At 43.8% G+C, this 18,446-nt stretch overlaps 2 protein-coding genes across 2 annotated transcripts; both read right to left on the bottom strand.

Annotated features, from left to right (window-relative positions):
- Positions 1 to 13,081: 13,081 nt before the first annotated feature.
- LOC112777865 (uncharacterized) lies at positions 13,082 to 14,002 on the bottom strand. Its single transcript, XM_025822250.2, has 2 exons — positions 13,648 to 14,002; positions 13,082 to 13,512 (listed from the first exon to the last, which is right to left on the bottom strand). Exons 1-2 carry the CDS (start codon positions 14,000 to 14,002, stop codon positions 13,082 to 13,084), a joined length of 786 nt encoding a protein of 261 aa, XP_025678035.2.
- Positions 14,003 to 14,018: 16 nt separating this feature from the next.
- On the bottom strand, positions 14,019 to 15,254 carry LOC112777864 (uncharacterized). The gene has a single exon (XM_025822249.1). The coding sequence runs from the start codon at positions 15,252 to 15,254 to the stop codon at positions 14,019 to 14,021; it is 1,236 nt and encodes a 411-aa protein (XP_025678034.1).
- Between the last annotated feature and the right edge of the window lie 3,192 nt (positions 15,255 to 18,446).

The following is an 18,446-nucleotide window of genomic DNA, read 5'->3' as shown; positions in this document are numbered from 1 at the left end:
TATTTGTATCCCCTAACGTTTGTAAAAGTGATTCAATGTTATCCTGCCGTCAATTACACATCATGAGCACTTTAGTTTGAGTTTTAAAAATCTCTTCTTGAAGTTAGAATATAAATGTTTGGGATAGAATCGATGATCTACTCTGAAAAATAGCTTATCAGATGTTGAAAATAATTTCTACAACATTTACATAATTCACTTTTCTAGGGACATAATTAAATCTAAACACAAATAGTGGGTATAATATTAAAATCGAACACATCCAAGTGAGACCTAATTGAGAATGAATACATCCAAAAGAGAATAATTGAAAAATATAATATGATTTGTTAGTATAATTGATAGTAGGATAACGATGAATCACTTTTATAAATGTTAAGGATACAAATAGGACGATTTAAACGTTAGGGACACAAATAGGACTTACCCCAAATGTTGGGGACAAAAACGATACTGTTCCGAGGGTTACCTGAAACTGGAGGTCGATCTCGGATGAGATCTTCTGTACTGGTCGGAGATGACGTGTCCGGCTGGCTGGTGGCGGCCGGAGCTGTTGTGTCCGACTTGTTGGACTTGCTGCACTGCTGATCCTTGGCCACCGGAGGGTGGGGGGTACCTGCAAGAGACTCCGATGCTTAAGTTAGCACGGATATTAAGCAGGTTTTTAGTAGAATCAGAGTATGAGTTATACCTGGGTGCTCCAGTGTATTTATAATGGTGAGAAGTGACCTTCTTAGATAAGATAAGTTAGTTATCTTATCTTATCTTATCTTATCTTTGGGCGAGGTCAGCTTATCTTCAACGGAACCGCCCTTCTCTCTGTAGGCTTGAGCCGCCTTTAGATTGGGCTGTGTTCCTTCTATTTGGGCCCTTATTGGGCCTCTGTAGCGTTTTGTCCGAGCTCTTTGTGAAGAGGTCGGTCATTGACCGAGCTCTTTGAGAAGAGGTCGGATACTGACCTGAAGAGGTCGGTCGGCTTGTCGCTAAACATCCCGGGTCGGACATCTTGACCCAGGGTATGAACAGTGTCCCTGCTTGAGTTCGATCTTTCCGTGAGATCGAGCTTCGATCTCTTTGGAAGTCGTGCTCAAGCATCTGTCTGGCTTGTTTCTTCATTGCTTTGCAATTCTGGCAGATTTCTAGAGGTTTGGTACGTCACAGTTCGTCCTCTTTTGAGTGGTAGTGTGGGTTTTCTACCCTTGCCTTCTGGATCACGCCTTGCTTTTGTGTTGACAACCCTCTGCTTTGGCGAAGTTATCCTTGCGGCTTGATATCCGGGCTTTTAGTGACTTGTCCAATGACTTTTTAGTGTTCTTTATATTGAACCTTTTTAGTCTCGGATGACGTACGTAGCCCTGTTTGAGATTGTGCCTTCTTTGAGTGGAGTTGTATCCCTTTTAGCTAAGAACATTTGAGCCTTAAGTTGTTTCTCAACCTTTTGGCTTGTTCTTTTTTGAGATCGTACTTGCACCTCTTCTTAGCTGACGTCGACCTGTACGACTTTGCCCCTGCTTGAGTTTGGACCTTTCCGTGAGATCGTGCTTTCGGAGCTTCGATCTCTTTGAGGAAGTCGTGCTCAAGCGTCCTGACTTTGGTCGATCTTGAGTAGTTTCTCCTTTGTGCGAGTCTGGTATTGCCTTTTTTAGTTTGTTGAGAGGTCTTTTCAGCTTTCTTCCGACTTGTTTGTCTTCACTGTTCGGGATTTTTAGTCATAATCCAACAACTTTTTAGGTATAGTTTGTTTGGACGACTTTTTAGCTCCGTCTTTGAGGCCGTGCTTTTCGCTTTTTAAGTAGTGTCTTTTTTCAAGACTTCGTACCTTTCAGCAAAGCATTCCTGGCCTTCCTTTGACCGTTTGTGAGATGTCTTCGTCCCCTTTGTGGATCTTTGTAGAGTGTCGGTACTTTGTTGTCCGACCTCTTTTGATCACTTTTGGTTTTGTCCACTTTCTGTTTGGTCGAGGTGGTCCTTGGGGCTAACTTATCCGACGACTTTTTAGTGTTCTCGTAGAACACTTTTTAGTCATTCTGAACAATTTTGATAGCCTTGTCGTGGAGCCGTGGCTTTTTGGGCGGAGCTATGTCCGTTTTAGCGCACGTTTTTTGTTGGTCCGACTTCTTCTTGTCGGTCCAAGCTGTAGCTTTCGTTGGTTCGACTTCTTCTTGTCGGTTCAAGCTGTAGCTTTCGTTGGTCCGACTTCTTCTTGTCGGTCCAAGCTGTAGCTTTCATTGGTTCGACTTCTTCTTGTCGGTCCAAGCTGTAGCTTTTGTTGGTCCGATTTCTTCTTGTCGGTCCAAGCTGTAGCTTTTGTTGGTCCGACTTCTTCTCGTCGGTTCAATCTGTAGCTTTAATTGGTTCGGACTGACTTCTTCATGTCGGGCCCTTCTAAGTTATTTTTGTAATCCTCTTTCTTGGACCTTGTTCAGGTCTCTTTCAGGGATTACTTTTATAACTTTATGTTTTAGGCCGACTTCGTCATGTCGTCCTCTTCTAAGTTATTTTGTAATCCTCTTTCTTGGACCTTTGTCAGGTTTCTTTCAGGGATTACTTTTATAACTTGTTTGTAGGAGGTCGACTTCTTTACGTCGTCCTCTTCTAAGTTATTTTTGTAATCCTCTTTCTTGGACCTTTGTCAGGTCTCTTTCAGGGACCACTTTTATAACTTTTTCATTTTGGGATGACTTTGTCATGTCTGGCCCTTCTAAGTTAAAGTAATCCTCTTTAATAGGGTTGGCCAGACCTCTTTCCAGGGTTTACTTATAACTTGGGTTGACTTGGTCCGACTTCTTAACGTCGCCAGTCTTTAAGTTATTATTTTAGCAATCCGTAAGACCTCGTCAGGTTCTTTTTTGGATCACTTTCGATAACTTCTTACATTATTCTGTGTTCATCTTTGCCGATTTGTAGAAAGTGGTTGTCATCTCTAGATCGTCTTTTGGGTGAATCGCGTTTTCACCTTTATCGGACGATTGTCTTTATCGTGATCGTGCAGTGAAATTGTTTTTCACTTTCTGCCGATCTGTTGCTTTATAATCGGACGATGAATGCTTCAGATTAATGCGTCTTGGTATAGTAGTGAATTTTGTTTTCACTTTGTCGACATTTGTCGAAATCAAACGATGAATTCGGTTTTCATCGTGGTCGGGTGGTGAAGTTGGTTTTCACCTTGCCGACTTGTCGCTTTGTAATCAGACGATGAATTTGGTTTTCATCTTGCCGACTTTGTCGTGATCGGGCGGTGACTTTGGTGTTCACCTTGCCGACTTGTCGTAGTCGGGCGTCTTGGTAGGAAACTTTATAGGGAATCTGCAATCTTTTAAATAATAAAATGAAGATAAGAATGTTACATGTTAGTACTTACCTTTCTAGGTCGGCAATCTTTTTGGATCTCGGCCTAGCGCCTTTTTTAGATTGCAGGCATGCCATGACCTTGGTAGCTCTTGCCCCTCGAGGTTGGACACTTTGTAGCAACCTTTCCCCAGTTCTTCTGAAAAACTTGGTATTGTCCTTTCCAGTTGGCTGCCGACCTATTTTGATGTCATTTCGGATTAGGATGAGATGGTTGTTGTTAGATTACCTTCTGATTATATCTTGAGGCCATTTGACGTTTTAACGCCTCTTTCTTGATTCGAGCTCTTTCTCGGGTTTCCGGAGGTAGGTCGAGTTCTTCCTTTTGAAGTTAGGAGTTGGCCTCTTCACTGTAGTGGATCACTCTGGGCAATCCTTCTTTGGCCTCCATTGGGATCATTGCCTCCATTCCGTAAGCTAATCGGAAGGGTGATTCCTTTGTAGTGGAGTGTGAGGTTGTCCGATATGCCCATAGGACTTGTGGGAGCTCTTCAGGTGGGGCTATAGGGAAGTTGGCATGTAAAGCTTTGACTTTGTATTTGCTCTGCAGAACTTTGGTTCTTTCTGCAAAAAGTTTGCATCTTTGATCGTTTGTTGTCACTTTTCTTTTGTCATTCGCCTTTGAGAAGAATGTGTGCTTTGCTTAGGGTTTGGTTGCTGTTCCTGTTTCTTTTCATCGTTCCTTGACTCCTTTTGTACAAAAGTTCTAGCTTTTGTTTTGACATTTTGTTTGAGAGGTGTTCGGACTGTTTGGGTATAGATTGTCGACTTCTTTTCTCTGTGTCCTTGCCCTGTTGTTGCCTCCAAAGGGTGCCCCTGGACTTTCGTGTGAGTCCTGGGGTTTCCTTTTTATTGCCACATCTGTCACTTGATGTTCTGTTATTATTGTCCGATTTGTTTCCTTATTTGCCCGAGTTGTTTGGTAGTAATCCCATAGTCGACCTATGTCTTTGAGATGTATACTAAGATCCCGGACGGCATGTCTGATTGGCTGAATTCCATAGTTTTAATGCGTGTTACTGTGGCTGACCCTGAGTACATCCCTTATACCACCTTCGAGATTGACTTGTTGTGGTCTTTGTAATGTAGCCTGGATGAGGCTTCTGTTATTGCCCCCTGGTTTGGTGTTGGCTAGTTTTGAAAATGCATCAGCTCGGGCATTTTATGTGTCGGACTTCATTTTCCCTGATTTGTCCGAGCTGTTGGTGCTGGTTGGTTTTGAAAGTGCATCAGCTCGGGCATTCTGCTCCTGAGGTATGTGTTGGACTTCATTTTCCCCAATTTGTCTGAGCTGTTTTCTGTTTTTGTCCAGGGTCCCCTGAATTGTTCGAGATGTTCTCTGGTTTTGTCCAAGGTCCCCCGAATTATCCGAGCTGTCCTTTGTAGGATTCTTCCAGCTAAGTTTATTTTCTGTAGGATGCCTTTTATGGGCTGGTTGGTCCGAACTCTGATAGTGTGAGCTTGAAAGTATGGGTGGAGTCGTTGAGAGGTGAGTATGTGGGCTTAGGCAAACTTTTTCTATCTTTTGATAGTTTAGTTCGGCCCCTTGTAGAGCTTTGCTGATGAAGTAGATGGGTTGTTGCCCACTTTCGTCTTCTCTGACTAGTGCTGAGGCTATTGCCCGACTTCCCACTGCGAGGTATAATATGAGTTCTTCACTTTCCTGGGGTCTGGTGAGAATGGGTGGTTGCCCCAAGGATTTTGAAATCTCGGAAGGCTTGTTCGCACTCCGTTGTCCTTTTCAACTCGTCCGACCTCTTTGGTGTGAGGTGGACGTTCAACTCGTCCGACCTCTTTGGTGTAAGGTAGACGTTCAACTCGTCCGACCTCTTTGGTGTGAGATGGATCTTCAACTTGTCCAACCTCTTTGTTGTGAGGTGGACTTTCAACTTGTCCGACCTCTTTGGTGTGAGGTGGACCTTCAACTCATCCGACCTCTTTGGTGTATGGTGGACCTTCAACTCGCCCGACCTCTTTGGTGTGAGGTGGACCTTCAACCCGTCCGATCTCTTTGTCGTGAGGTGGACCTTCAACTCATCCGACCTCTTTGGTGTAAGGTGGACCTTCAACTCGCCCGACTTCTTTGTTGTGAGGTGGACGTTAACTCGCCCGACCTCTTCGGTGTGAGGTGGACCTTCAACTCGTCCGACCTCTTTTGTTTTTGATTGGGCGAGGTGGTGGGATCTTCTCCGTATTGCATATTTCATGGTAAACCTCCACAAAAGATACTCGAAGAGGGGTGTAATTGCGGTATTTTCTAGGCTTCCCGGGTTGATCTTCTTTTTTCTTGGACTCTTTATCCTTGTCCTGTGGTGGGTTAGGAGAATTCGGTTTCTGAGCTCTCTCCTAGTTGAGAGTTCTCCTCCATGTTGATGTGTTTCTTTGCCTGTTCCTGTACCTCGTTTAAAGATGTTGGGTGCTTCTTGGATATTGAGTGGCTTTAAAAGGTCCTCCTCGTAGGCCATTGATGAGACCCATGATATCTGCTTTTGTTGGCAGACTTTGTATGTCCATGCACGCTTTGTTGAATCTTTCCATGTAGTTGCGAAGACTTTCCCAATCTCCTTGCTTGATCCCTAGCAAGCTTGGAGCGTGTTCGGCTTTATCCTTCTGGATGGAGAATAATGGATTGCATCTGAGGCCTCCGTGAGATACATCCTGCTTCTGGAATTTCTAAGATGATGGCTTGGATCTGATGTGCCGTCGTACGGGGTCATATCGGGAGCTTTGAAGTCCTTTGGGACTTTAGCTTTCATGATTTCTTTGGTGAATGGGTCTTGATCTTTGTGGGGGCTGTCTTCATGACCGGATCGAGTTGTTTTGGCCTTGATATCTGCTTCGAGTTTTAGGAGCTTGTCCTCTGACGTCGTCTTGTTTCTCTTCCAAAGGTCTCATTCGGCTTCCCGTTGATGTTCAGCTTCTTATTCCAGCTGTTTAAGGTGATTCTGTTGCTCACGGATAGCTTCCAAAATTTCTTGTTTGGTGGTTGCTTATTTCCCCCGTTTTGAGGTGCATCTTTGGAGGTGGCGTCCGTGTCTTTGTTTGGCGTTCGGTTCGCCAAACTAGAGTTGTGATCGTTGTCATGGTTGTCCGCCATGGTGATGGGATGACTTCCAAGTTCCCCGGCAACGGCGCCAATGTTCCGAGGGTTACCTGAAACTGGAGGTCGATCTCGGATGAGATCTTCTGTACTGGTCGGAGATTACGTGTCTGGCTGGCTGGTGGCGGCCGGAGCTATTGTGTCCGACTTGTTGGACTTGCTGCACTGCTGATCCTTGGCCACCGGAGGGTGGGGGGTACCTGCAAGAGACTCCGATGCTTAAGTTAGCACGGGTATTAAGCAGGTTTTTAGTAGAATCAGATTATGAGTTATACCTGGGTGCTCCAGTGTATTTATAATGGTGAGAAGTGACCTTCTTAGATAAGATAAGTTAGTTATCTTATCTTATCTTATCTTATCTTTGGGCGAGGTTAGCTTATCTTCAACGGAACCGCCCTTCTCTCTGTAGGCTTGAGCCGCCTTTGAATTGGGCTGTGTTCCTTCTATTTGGGCCCTTATTGGGCCTCTGTAGCGTTTTGTCCGAGCTCTTTGAGAAGAGGTCGGATAGTCTGACCTGAAAAGGTCAGTCGGCTTGTCGCTAAACATCCCGGGTCGGACATCTTGACCCAGGGTATGAACAGATACTTTACTCATTTATTTTAAAGTTAAAAATAAATATTTAAATTAAACACTAAAGAAATTCGATACATTAAAGATAAAAAAGTATTATTTATATTTTATTGTATATGTATAATTTTTTCTATTTCAAAAATTTATTTACTAATTATTTTACAAATATTTCATAATGAATAAAAATCTTAAAATTATAATACAATTCGTTCAGTTAAAATTTACTTTTATTTTATTTTATTTGATCATTCTTCTACGAATAACATATCATTTTTATTCACAATATTTTCATCCTATTTAAACTCCCTAACATTTTAAAATTGCTATAATTTTATTCTACCATCAATTCGTTAACAAATTACTAACAACAAAATAATATTAAAATAATTTTAAAATATTAAAAATTTAAATAAAATTATTTAAATATTAAAAATAAATTTTAAATTTATTATTTATGTTAAAAATAAAAATAATATTTTAATTTTTTAGTTTTTACTCCATGGACAAAATTACAAACACGGTATAAATTAGTTTTAAGAAAGTCAATGTATTCTATATGTGCGTATAATTGATCCCATGAAGTTTTGAGTTACTGGATTACAGTATTGGTTTAATTCCAATTATTAGTTCGACCAATAGTCTTTATAAAAGAGGCTTATAATCAGCGATGGATTCAAAAAATTTCGATGATAAAAACAAAGTATATATAATATATAATAATAAATTTTATAAAAAAATATTATGTATATATAAAAAATTAATTATTAAATTATTTATTATATATTTGTATAAAAATATATATTATTTAATTTATTTTTAATATATATTTTATATTTTATTATATATTTTTACGAATAATTATTTTTTATGCACACGTAGTATAATAATAATAATTATATTTTATTATTATAAAATATGATTAATTTTTAAAATGTATAATTATCAAATTAAAATACTAAAATATTAATTTAAATAATAATATATAATTTAAAATTTTATTTTTTAAAATTTTATATTTTAAAAAGATTGAATAATTCTTTTTAATAATATAATTAAAATATTTCTCTGTTTATATTATCACTAATCAATCATTTAAACATTCACATCCCATATAATTAGATCTTAATGATATTCATAATTTAAAAAGTTCTTTTAATTAATGCAATTGTTAAAGAAAAGAAACTAACTAAAAAAAATATCAATAAATAAATAATATTTTTTCGAGTCGATTTCTAAAATAAAAAATATTATAATTATAATCTTATTTAAATTTAAAAATTGATAATTATAACACATATTTAATATGAAATTTTTAAATTGAATATATCAAATTTTAAAAATTATATAAAATATTATTGTGGAATCAAAGTTGATAATTTAATAAAAATAAATAATATTATTATAATATACTATTCAAAAAAATTTTAAATTACAATAGGCCAGGATACTTATTCCCATACCAATGCAAATAGAACCGTCCTTCTTATAACATAATAATTGGCTTGACTAAGTGGCAAGTAACAAAGAAGCAAGGCACCAAGATGGCATAGGAAGGGTCAGAGATGGAATGAGGTGCTATGAGAACTGTTCGTTATCTGATGTTTTCGGGTAGTCGGATGGTGATGAGTAGGAGAGAGGGAGAGACCCCGAGCGGACGTGGAGCGAGGGTTGAGGTATGCTGGCGACGCCGGAGGTTGAACGGAACGCGGGGGGTGGCCACCTGCAAGGACACTCCGACGATCAAGTCAGAGTCTGTACCAAAGAATAGCCGAATTAGGTAAAGATGTGACGTACCTCGGGGGGAGAGCTGACCTCTCCCCTTATATATGGTGTTGGATGGGCCCAAAAGATGACCTAGCCCACTGGCTAGGGTATTCGCGAGCTGCCCCTATCCACGTGGGAGATGCTGGTCGTTTCAGATTTTGGGTCGGGGCTACGGGTGCTTCCCAGGGGAAGCCGACCCGACCGGTTTGCCAGGGTGTGCTGAGTTGCACAGCTGGGGAGACCGAGTGCGGTCCGGGTCGAGTGCAAGGACCGGCCTGTTGGCTTCCTTTGTAAGGGGTAGCTTGGGCTTGGGTCGGAGGTAGTGACCCGACCCGTCGACTAGTTAGGCTGGACTTTGGTAGTTCGTAACAGTGCCCCCAACGCGCCACCCTCGAGATTCGAAGCTTGTGGCTAGGCGCGTTTGTCTTACTCGCCAGGGGATGTGTTCTCTCTTCCTGGGAGTTCGTCCATGGCGCTTCGTGTCTTGTTACGCGTGGTTACCTCGTTTTTGGCGTTGCCTCCTTGGCTTCTGTGCGGGTCATTAAATGCCCTATCTTCTCATGATTTGAAATTTGTGTGAAATGACAGGTATGCCCCTGCCTTTTGGCGCTTCTTTCTGACGGTTACATTTTTCGCACCTATATAGACTTTGCAACTCCTTATTTCTCCACTTTTCTTTTTCTTTTCCTCTTCTACTTTCTCGAGCTGCTTCTGCTTTCCATCCCAGCTCTTACTGCTGCTTTGTTCTTTGTATTTCTCCTTCAACTCTCTCAGATTCCACACTCCTGGTACGTTGCTGTGGTTTCTCTTGCCTTTCTCTTCTTTGGTTTCCTTGGTGCTTTTATGCGTTGCATGCTTGGGTTTCACTTGCTTCTTGTTGCTCTCTTTGTTTGTCACTTTTTCTCTTAGAGGGGGCGCCACTGGGTTTTCTGGGTTAGTTTTTAGGTTCTGGGTTAGGATAGGGATTCTGGGTTAGGATAGGGGTATCTTAGGAGGTGGTTTTAATCTGCAACTTATTTTACTATTTTACGGGTTTCCGACCTCCCGTTCTGATTAAGTGGTGCCCCCGTTGTAGGTATGGCTGATCGCCTTGTTCTCCCCGACCAGGCCCAGCGGCTGCTGGCCGATTTCGTTGATCATTATGCCTGGGTTTCTTTTGATGTGAGGGATACCCCTTCCAAGGTTACAAAGGAGGGCCTCCAAGAGTTGCGCCAGGCTAGGCTCTTGTGTGGGGGTGGTCCCGAGGAGGCTCTCTACCAAGTTTATGTCCCTGCTAACCGGGAGCGCGTTTGCCAGAAGAACTTGGCGGCTCCTCGGGTTGTTGACTGGTTGTGGGTTTATGAACCCATGTTCACGACCTTGGGGGTTCACTTACCCTTCTCTCCTTTTGTCATGGGCTTGCTCAATCGTTGTGACGTTGCTCCATCGCAACTGCATCCGAACAGATGGGCAGCCATCCGATGCTTCGAGATGGTCTGCGAATACCAGGAGCTCCTGATTTCTATAAACGTTTTTCTCTACCTCTTTCTTCTCACGAATCCTTCTCGCCAAGGGAAGGCGAAGAAGGGATACATGTCCTTTAGGGCCCAGCAAGGTCGCCGGATTTTTGGTCTCTTTGAGGACTCCTTTCATGGCTACAAGTATACTTTTTTCAAAGTGAGGCCGATCAAGGGTCATCAACCCTTCTGGCTTACGGCCGAGGGAGAGAGGCGGATCCTGACCTACTGGAGTCTTGGGACGAGATCCGATTATCTAATAAAAATCTCTTATGACTGGTTGAGCCCGGAGGATCGTAATATTGCTGACATTTTGTTGACTATTTTTTGCGAGAAAAACCTTAATCCTCGCATGGTTATGGGGGACCGAGAGGTCGGTCGGTCATATGTTGGTGAGTTCTTTCTCCTTTGTGCTTTTTTATTGTTTTGTTCTTCTATCATTCATACTTTTGCTCTCTCTTCCTTTGCTTGCAGTAACCTTGGGCTTGGTTCCCCGATCTCGACTAGGATGACTGCGTCGACCCCGTATGTGAGTCGGAAAGGAGTTTCGCCGGTAGATGACTGGGGGTGGTCCTATAGGACCACAAGACCGAGGCTAGCTCGTCTGCCTATGAGTCCTTCTTTCCTTCAAGTCGCTTCTTTAACTATTTTAGGATCACTTTGTTGGCTACCTCCACCTGGTCATTGGTTTGGGGATATTCGACTGAGGAGAACCTTTGTTTGATCTTTTGTCCTTCTAGGAATCCTTTGAACATCTTGTCGGTGAATTGTGTTCCGTTGTCCGATATGACAGTTTCCGGGATTCCGAACCTGGTGATCACTTGCCTCCATATGAACTTTTGGCAATTTGCTGAAGATATGCTGGCTAGTGGCTCTGCTTCTACCCATTTGGTGTAATAGTCTATGGCCACTATCAAGTATTTCACTTGTCCGGGTCCTGGTGGGAACGGCCCTAAGAGGTCGACTCCCCACTGGGCGAAAGGTCGGGGGGCCATCATTAAGTTGAGCTCTTCGGGTGGTGCTTTGTGGAAGTTGGCATTTTCTTGGAATTTTTTGCATTTTTTCACGAACCCCTGGGCGTCCGACATCATTGTAGGCCAGTAATATCCTGCCCGGATGATCTTTCTTGCTAGAGATCTTCCCCCGATGTGGTGATCACAACATCTTTCGTGGACTTCTCTGAGGACGTAGTCCGTCTGATCGAGGTGCAAGCATTTGAGTAGGGGCTGATGGAGCCCTCGTTGTACAACTGCCCCTGTATGATTGTGTATTTGGGAGCTTCTCTCTTGATAGCTTGTGCCTCCTTTTCATCTGGGGGTGTTTCTGCATGCTCCAGATATCGGAAAATAGGGTCTATCCATGAGGGAAGGTTTGGCACCTGGGCTGTGCACATGACGATTGCAGATTCAGTTGCTAGCCCCTGGATTAGGGATCTGTTCTCCGTCCCGGGTTTGGTGCTTGCTAGTTTAGAAAGGAGGTCGGCTCGGGCGTTTCTTTCTCTGGGGACGTGCTGGATTGTGACTTCTTCGAAGCTTTGGCATAGTTCTTTTACCTTTTTCAGGTATTTTTGTAGCAGCGCATCCCTAGCTTGGTAGCTGCCATTTACCTGGGAGGTGACGACCTGAGAGTCACTGCTGACTTCCACCCTAGACGCCCCGACCTCTTTGGCTAGTATCAGTCCCCCTATCAGGGCCTCGTATTCGGCCTGGTTATTGGAGACCGAGAAGTCAAACTTGATGGATTGTTCGTAGGCTACTCCTGCCGAGTTTTCGAGAATGATTCCGGCCCCTCCGAACGCTTGGTTGGATGCTCCGTCAACGTGGAGTTTCCACCGTGTGTTCGGTAGGCCGGGAGCCTCTCCTGTGACTTCTACGAGGAAATCTTCCATGGCTTGGGCTTTGATTGCCTGTATGGGCTCATATTACAAATCATATTGAGAGAGTTCTATCGCCCATGCCATCATTCTTTCCGCCAGGTCGGGTTTCTGGAGAACTTGTCGGATGGCCTGATCGGTTCTCAGGATGATTGTGTGCCCTTAGAAGTATTATTTTAGCCTTCTGGATGAGATCAGTAGGGCGTAGGTCAGCTTTTCCAACTTGGTGTACCTCGTCTCTACTCCTTGGAGTATTTTGCTGATGAACTATATCGGGTGCTGAGTTTTGTCCTCTTCTCGGACCAGTACTGCCGCTATTGCTTGCGTGGTTACATCCAAGTACAAGTATAGGGGCTCCCCTTCTCTAGGCTTGCTGAGTACGGGAGGTTCCGAGAGTATCTTCTTGAAGTGGCTGAACGCTTCTTCGCATGCCGGGGTCCACTCGAAGGCGATCCCTTTTTTCATTAGGTTGAAGAATGGAATGGCCCTTTCTACCGAGGTGCCGAGGAACCGAGACAAAGCCGTAAGCTTCCCGGTGAGTCATTGTACATCTTTGATGCACCCAAGGCTTGTCATTTTGAGGACGGCTTCACATTTGTCCGGGTTGGCTTCTACCCCTCTTTGTGTTATCATGAACCCTAGGAACTTCCCTGCTTCCATGGCGAACGCGCATTTAAGTGGATTGTGTCTCATGTTGAATTTTCTTAGCGCCTTGAAGACATCCTAGAGATCGTCTATTAGCTTGTTTGGCTCTGCTATTTTTACCAGGATGTCGTCGACGTAAACCTCTACCGACTTGCCGATGAGGTCATGGAAGACTCTGCTCATTAGTTTTTGGTAGGTGGCCCCTGCGTTCTTCAGTCCAAAGGAAATTATTTTGTAACAAAAAGTGCCCCCTGGTGTTATGAATGCCGTTTTGTCCTTGTCAGGTCAGTGCATCGGGATCTGGTTATAGCCAGAATAGGCATCCATGAAGGTGAGGAAACGATATCCTGCCGCTGAGTCAACCAATGTGTCAATGTTGGGGAGGGGAAAGGAGTCTTTTGGGCACGCTTTGTTTAGGTCAGAGTAATCGACGCACATTCTCCATTTTCTGCTGGCTTTTTTGACTAGGACGACATTGGACAGCCATGTCGAGTACTCGAGTTCCTTGATGAACCCTGCTTCTAGTAATCCTGCTATTTGTTTGGCGACTTCTTCAACCCTTTCTTGCAACATCTTCCTTCGCCGCTGGGCTATCGGTTTGGCATCAGGTTTTATGGCTAGCCGGTGGGACATGACCTCGGGATCCAATCCCGGCATGTCTGATGGGGTCCATGCGAAGAGGTCGCCGTTTGCCCTCACGATCTCTATAAGGGGCCCTTAAGTTCATGGGGCAGGTTTCTATTTACGAAGGTAAACTGATCTGCCATTTTTCGTATCTGGAACTTTTCCATGTCCCTTCTGGTTCTGGTCTTGGCTTGTCCTCTATCCTGACATCAAGATCTGCCAGGAACACGCTGGCTGCCCTCTTAGATCCTTCTTTAAAGAGAGATTGGTGCTATCGCAAGCGACTGCCGTTTCTAGATCTCCCCTTATGGAACCAACTGTTCCCTTGTCCGTTATGAACTTCATTGTTAGGAACCTGGTGCATATTACAGCTGAGAATTCATTGATAGTTTTTCTTCCTATGATGATGTTGTAGATAGTGGAGTCTCTAAGGACTACGAAGTCTGCCATAACCGATTTCCTGGCGTCACTGGTTCCTAGGCAGATTGGGAGAGAGATCGTCCCGTCGAGTTTAATGTAGTTATCGCCTAGTCCCATGACTCCGTGTTGGTGATTCTTGAGGTCGGATTCCCTGAGCCCCATGGCATCAAACACGTTTCTAAATAGAATGTTTGAATCTGCTCCTGTCCCGACCAGCGCGGTAACTACCATGGGAGTTTTCGGGGAGGTCATTGAACCACTTATCTTCTGGGCCAAATGATATTGTGGGATGCCTTTTGCTGGAGGTGGGGCCATCTGTCAAGATGGAGAGTACTCGGGTGTCCCTTTTGGCTGCCGACTTGGATTTAGGGGGGCTGTCGCGCCCGACCACGATGTTGACCACGAAAGTTGGGGGGTTATTGGCATCCTCTGTGGGTTCTTGCCTTGGTTTGACAGTTCGGCTCCGATCTTCCTCAGAGCGTTCCCTTTCCCGCCTCCTCGGTTCTCTAATGAGCCGGGAGAATTCGCTCAGCTTTCCTTCTCTTATGGCCTGTTCCAGGGCATCCTTGAGGTCGAAGCAGTCTTGGGTTTTGTGGCCAAACTTCTTGTGATAATCGCAGTAAAGGCTCTTGTTGCCTCCCGTTCTTTCCTTCAATGGCCTAGATCTGGACAAGATTCCCTTGTCTGCAATTTGTTGGTAGACTTCTACTATAGGCGCCGCAAGTGGCGTGTAGTTCGTGAACCTTCCTACCCGTGGGTGCTTGGGTGGCTTGTTTAGGGTGTCGTCCCTGGGAGCTTCTTTGTACCTATCGACTTGAGGGGCCTGCCGGACTGACGAGCTAGGGATCTGCCGTTTGTTGGCTATGACAACCTGGCTGACCTCTTCGTCGTTGATGTATTCATTGGCCACGCTTTGAATTTCCTGCATGGTCCATACAGGCTTGGTTGTGAGGTGCTTCCTAAAGTCTTCGTTTAGCAGGCCGTTTGTTAGGCATAGACTAGCGACTGAGTCCGTGAGGCCGTCGATCTCCAAACACTCGTCGTTGAACCTATCTAGAAACTTCCTAGTCGGCTCCCCGAGTTTTTGGGTAACCCCCAGCAAGTTGATTGGGTGTTTTGCTTTGGCTATGCGCGTCGTGAACCGAGCTAGAAAGCTTCGAGATATGTCTACGAAAGTTGTGATGGACTCTTGTGGGAGGGCGTTGAACCATCGAATTGCTGGACCGGCCAGTGTTATGGGGAATGCCCGGCATCTGACCGCGTCACCTACCCCTTCCAAGTTCATCCTTGCTTCAAAAGCTGTGATATGCTCCTGGGGGTCCTTGGTCCCATCGTACCTCATGTCCATCGGCTTGTCGAAGTTTCTCGGGAACCAGACCTTGAGGATTGAGGGGTAAAAGGGGGTGGCTCCCATGATAATGGGGTCTTGTTGTCTCCTGGGTTTCCTTCTCGTGGATTCCCAGCGGCTTTCTGACTCGCCTTGGGTAGGTCAGGAAGTTGCTTGTGTGTGCACCTCTTCGTGCCTTGTTAGGCTTCTTCCCTGGCTGTCGTGTGCTAGGGAGAAGGATCGGGTACGGGCGTGGGACCGGCTGTCGTCGCCGTGCGAGTGGCTGACGCCTTCGTGGGATCGGTCCCTTGCCGCCAGCTTCCGCTCAAGGTTTTGTACTCTATGCCTGAGTTCTTGCATGATCTTGGCGCTGTCGGCTCCCGTCACCCCAAAGGGACGCCTTTCGGGTGTCTTGGTGTACATTTGTTGGTTGGGTTGAATAGAGGATCTCGGCTGTTCGGCAACGCGAGCTGTCGAACTCGCCCTACTCAAGCGGGCCCCGCCTTCTTCACAGAGCTCCTCCGAAGTAATGGGTCGCTCCATGTCTACATCGGGTCCCCACAGACGGCGTCAATGTTCGTTACCTTATGTTCTCGGGTAGTCGGATGGTGATGAGTAGGAGAAAGGGAGAGACCCTGAGCGGACGTGGAGCGAGGGTTGAGGTGTTCTGGCGATGCCGGAGGTTGAACGGAACACGGGGGTGTGGCCACCTGCAAGGACACTCTGACGATCAAGTCAGAGTCCGTATCAAAGGATAGCCGAATTAGGTAAAGATGTGACGTACCCCGGGGGGAGAGCTGACCTTTCCCCTTATATATGGTGTTGGATGGGCCCAAAAGATGACCTAACCCACTGGCCAGGGTATTCGCGAGCTGCCCCTGTCCACGTGGGAGATGCTGGTCGTTTCGGATTTCGGGTCGGGGCTACAGGAGCTTCCCAGGGGAAGCCAACCCGACCGGTTTGCCAGGGTGTGCTGAGTTGCACAGTTGGGGAGACCGGGTGCGGTCCGGGTCAGGTGCAAGGACCGGCCCGCTGGCTTCCTTTGTAAGGGGTAGCTTGGGCTTGGGTCGGAGGCAGTGATCCGACCCGGCGACTAGTTGGGCTGGACTTTGGTGGTCCGTAACAAGAATCAAAGTTGTCAAGTACTTTTTACCAAAATTGTGATAGTAGAGAGTCTTTTGTGATAATTGAAGGATAAGTGCTTTCAATTGGATGATAATAATAAAAGAGAATATGAATTAGGAGTTTATCTTGTGGTAGTGTAATCATGAAAATGCATAAATATTTAGTTCTGGTTACGATTTTTTCTGCTTTTTGTCGGTGCGGAATGCTTTGTAACCAAAACTATCGGGGAAAAAAAAAACACCAAAGTCAGGTTGAACCTAATCATCAAGTCAAGTTTTGAAATTATTTCAAAATTTATCTTGCAAAGTTCCAATAATCCATCCTTACACTACAAAAAAATGCTGAATATCGTTTGATTTATCGTCGAATCTAATATCGGACATTAGCGGTAACTTTATCGGCAGATTTGACAATAAATTCGTTGGGTAAAAAAATTATTACTGGATTTAGTTTTCCAATGATAAATTTGCCGGTAATAATTAATAGGAAAAAAAATTGGCACGATCATTACCATCAGATTTATCGGTAGATTTATCCGAATTAATGCAACGCTACATTTTGGTCATTTGTATGCAAAAGTGTTACTGTTGGATTTATCTGCCACTAATTTTGTCCTATCCTAAATTCAAATCACGAATCCTCTTTCCCTCATGTTTGAACTCTCTCTCTCTCTCTCTCTCTCTCTCTCTCTCTCTCTCTCTCTCTCTCTCTCTCTCTCTCTCTCTCTCTCTCTCTCTCTCTCTCTCTCTCTCTCCCCCCCCACAAACAATGTTTGAAGACTGCGAGAACTCCTTGCGACGCATTGGTCGTTCTATTGCTACCGTTTTCATCATTTCTGCCACTGCTACCACCACTGTCGCCATTGCTCCCTGTGTCACTGCCTCCTTCCTTCCCCAAGTATGTTGTCCTCCTCATTTTTTTTATTATTTTTTTAATTTATTTAAAAAAAACCCTTATGTAGCCCTACCGATTGGCTACCGCCGCCACCACTTCGCCGTCCGTGCTGCCACCACGCCAGAAAAGTCCTTTGAGCCGCCACTGTTTTCAAGTAACTCACTAATTAGTTTTTGATAGTTAAACTTTAAACTCTAATTTATCTTATTTTAATTTGTTATGTATTAGAAAATTTGCAATTAAGATGTTTGTATTAGAGATTTAACTGTTCTTCAGATTTAGTTCATATATTAGTTTATTGTTCTGATTTCAGTTTATTATTCTGTAAGTGTAAGATCACCAACTGCATTGTTCTAATTTCTGCTATGATGTTGTTTAAGTTAATTATTTTCTGAGTTAATTGATTGTTATTAATTGTCTAAGTTAATCTTCATATGTTTATTTTTTAAATTAATTGTTGAGTTATTTTTTATTGTTGTTAATTTTATAAGTTTATTATTATCCGAGTTAATTATTTTTTGAATTAATTAGTTGATTGTTGTTAATTATCTGAGTTAATCTTAACTTGTTTATTTTCTAAGTTAATTATTGAGTTATTGTTTATTGTTGTTAATTTTCTAAGTTTATTATTAGTTGATTGTTGTTAATAAAAAAATATATAATGAAAACTTCACTAAGAAACCTGAATAATCAAAACAAATCAATAATAATCAACACAAATCCTATTTTATAATAACAAGTAAGCTCATACCTTAATTCTATTTTAGAATTTCTGAAGCATTACTTGAAATGAGCTTTAATAGGGGAAGGGAATGGCTGGGTAGGAGCTTCTGACCTTCTTCTTCACGCCAGTGCCGAGAAGAAGAGTAGCAGGAGAAGAAGAGTAGAAGCAGCGGCAGAAGCGTTTGCAGCAGTAGCGACAGCAGAACGGTAAGAGGGTGCCGTACGTCAAAGGGGGCTAACGATGAGGTGTTGACAGAGAGGAGAGATGAGAGAGTTAGAGAGAGACTGGGAGGCGAGAGATTCAAAATGAAGGAAAAAAGGTTCGTGATTTGAATTTAGGACACGATTACCGTCGGATTTACCAGCGGATAAATCTGACAGTAACGCATTGCAGATCACCAAAACCCCTGCGTTTCACTAAAGTGTTTACGGCGAAATAATTCGATGATAAATCCGACACTAATTTTTGCATCTATCTTTTTCGTCTTCCCTCCAATTATTACCGGCAAATTTATCGTCGGAAATGAAAATCTGTTG

The sequence above is a fragment of the Arachis hypogaea genome, chromosome 19, assembly GCF_003086295.3.
Source record: "Arachis hypogaea cultivar Tifrunner chromosome 19, arahy.Tifrunner.gnm2.J5K5, whole genome shotgun sequence".
NCBI lineage: Eukaryota > Viridiplantae > Streptophyta > Magnoliopsida > Fabales > Fabaceae > Arachis > Arachis hypogaea.
Note: the sequence above shows the minus strand (reverse complement) of the source record. Positions and strands in the feature narration are given on the sequence as shown.

Coding starts and splice junctions, on each gene's coding strand:
- LOC112777865 (XM_025822250.2), bottom strand. CDS start 14,002: ATGGGGCTCAGGGAATCCGACCTCAAGAATCACCAACACGGAGTCATG. Junction 13,513..13,647: donor TCTAAGAGGGCAGCCAGCGT/GTTCCTGGCAGA, acceptor CATGAACTTAAG/GGCCCCTTATAGAGATCGTG.
- LOC112777864 (XM_025822249.1), bottom strand. CDS start 15,254: ATGGGAGCCACCCCCTTTTACCCCTCAATCCTCAAGGTCTGGTTCCCG.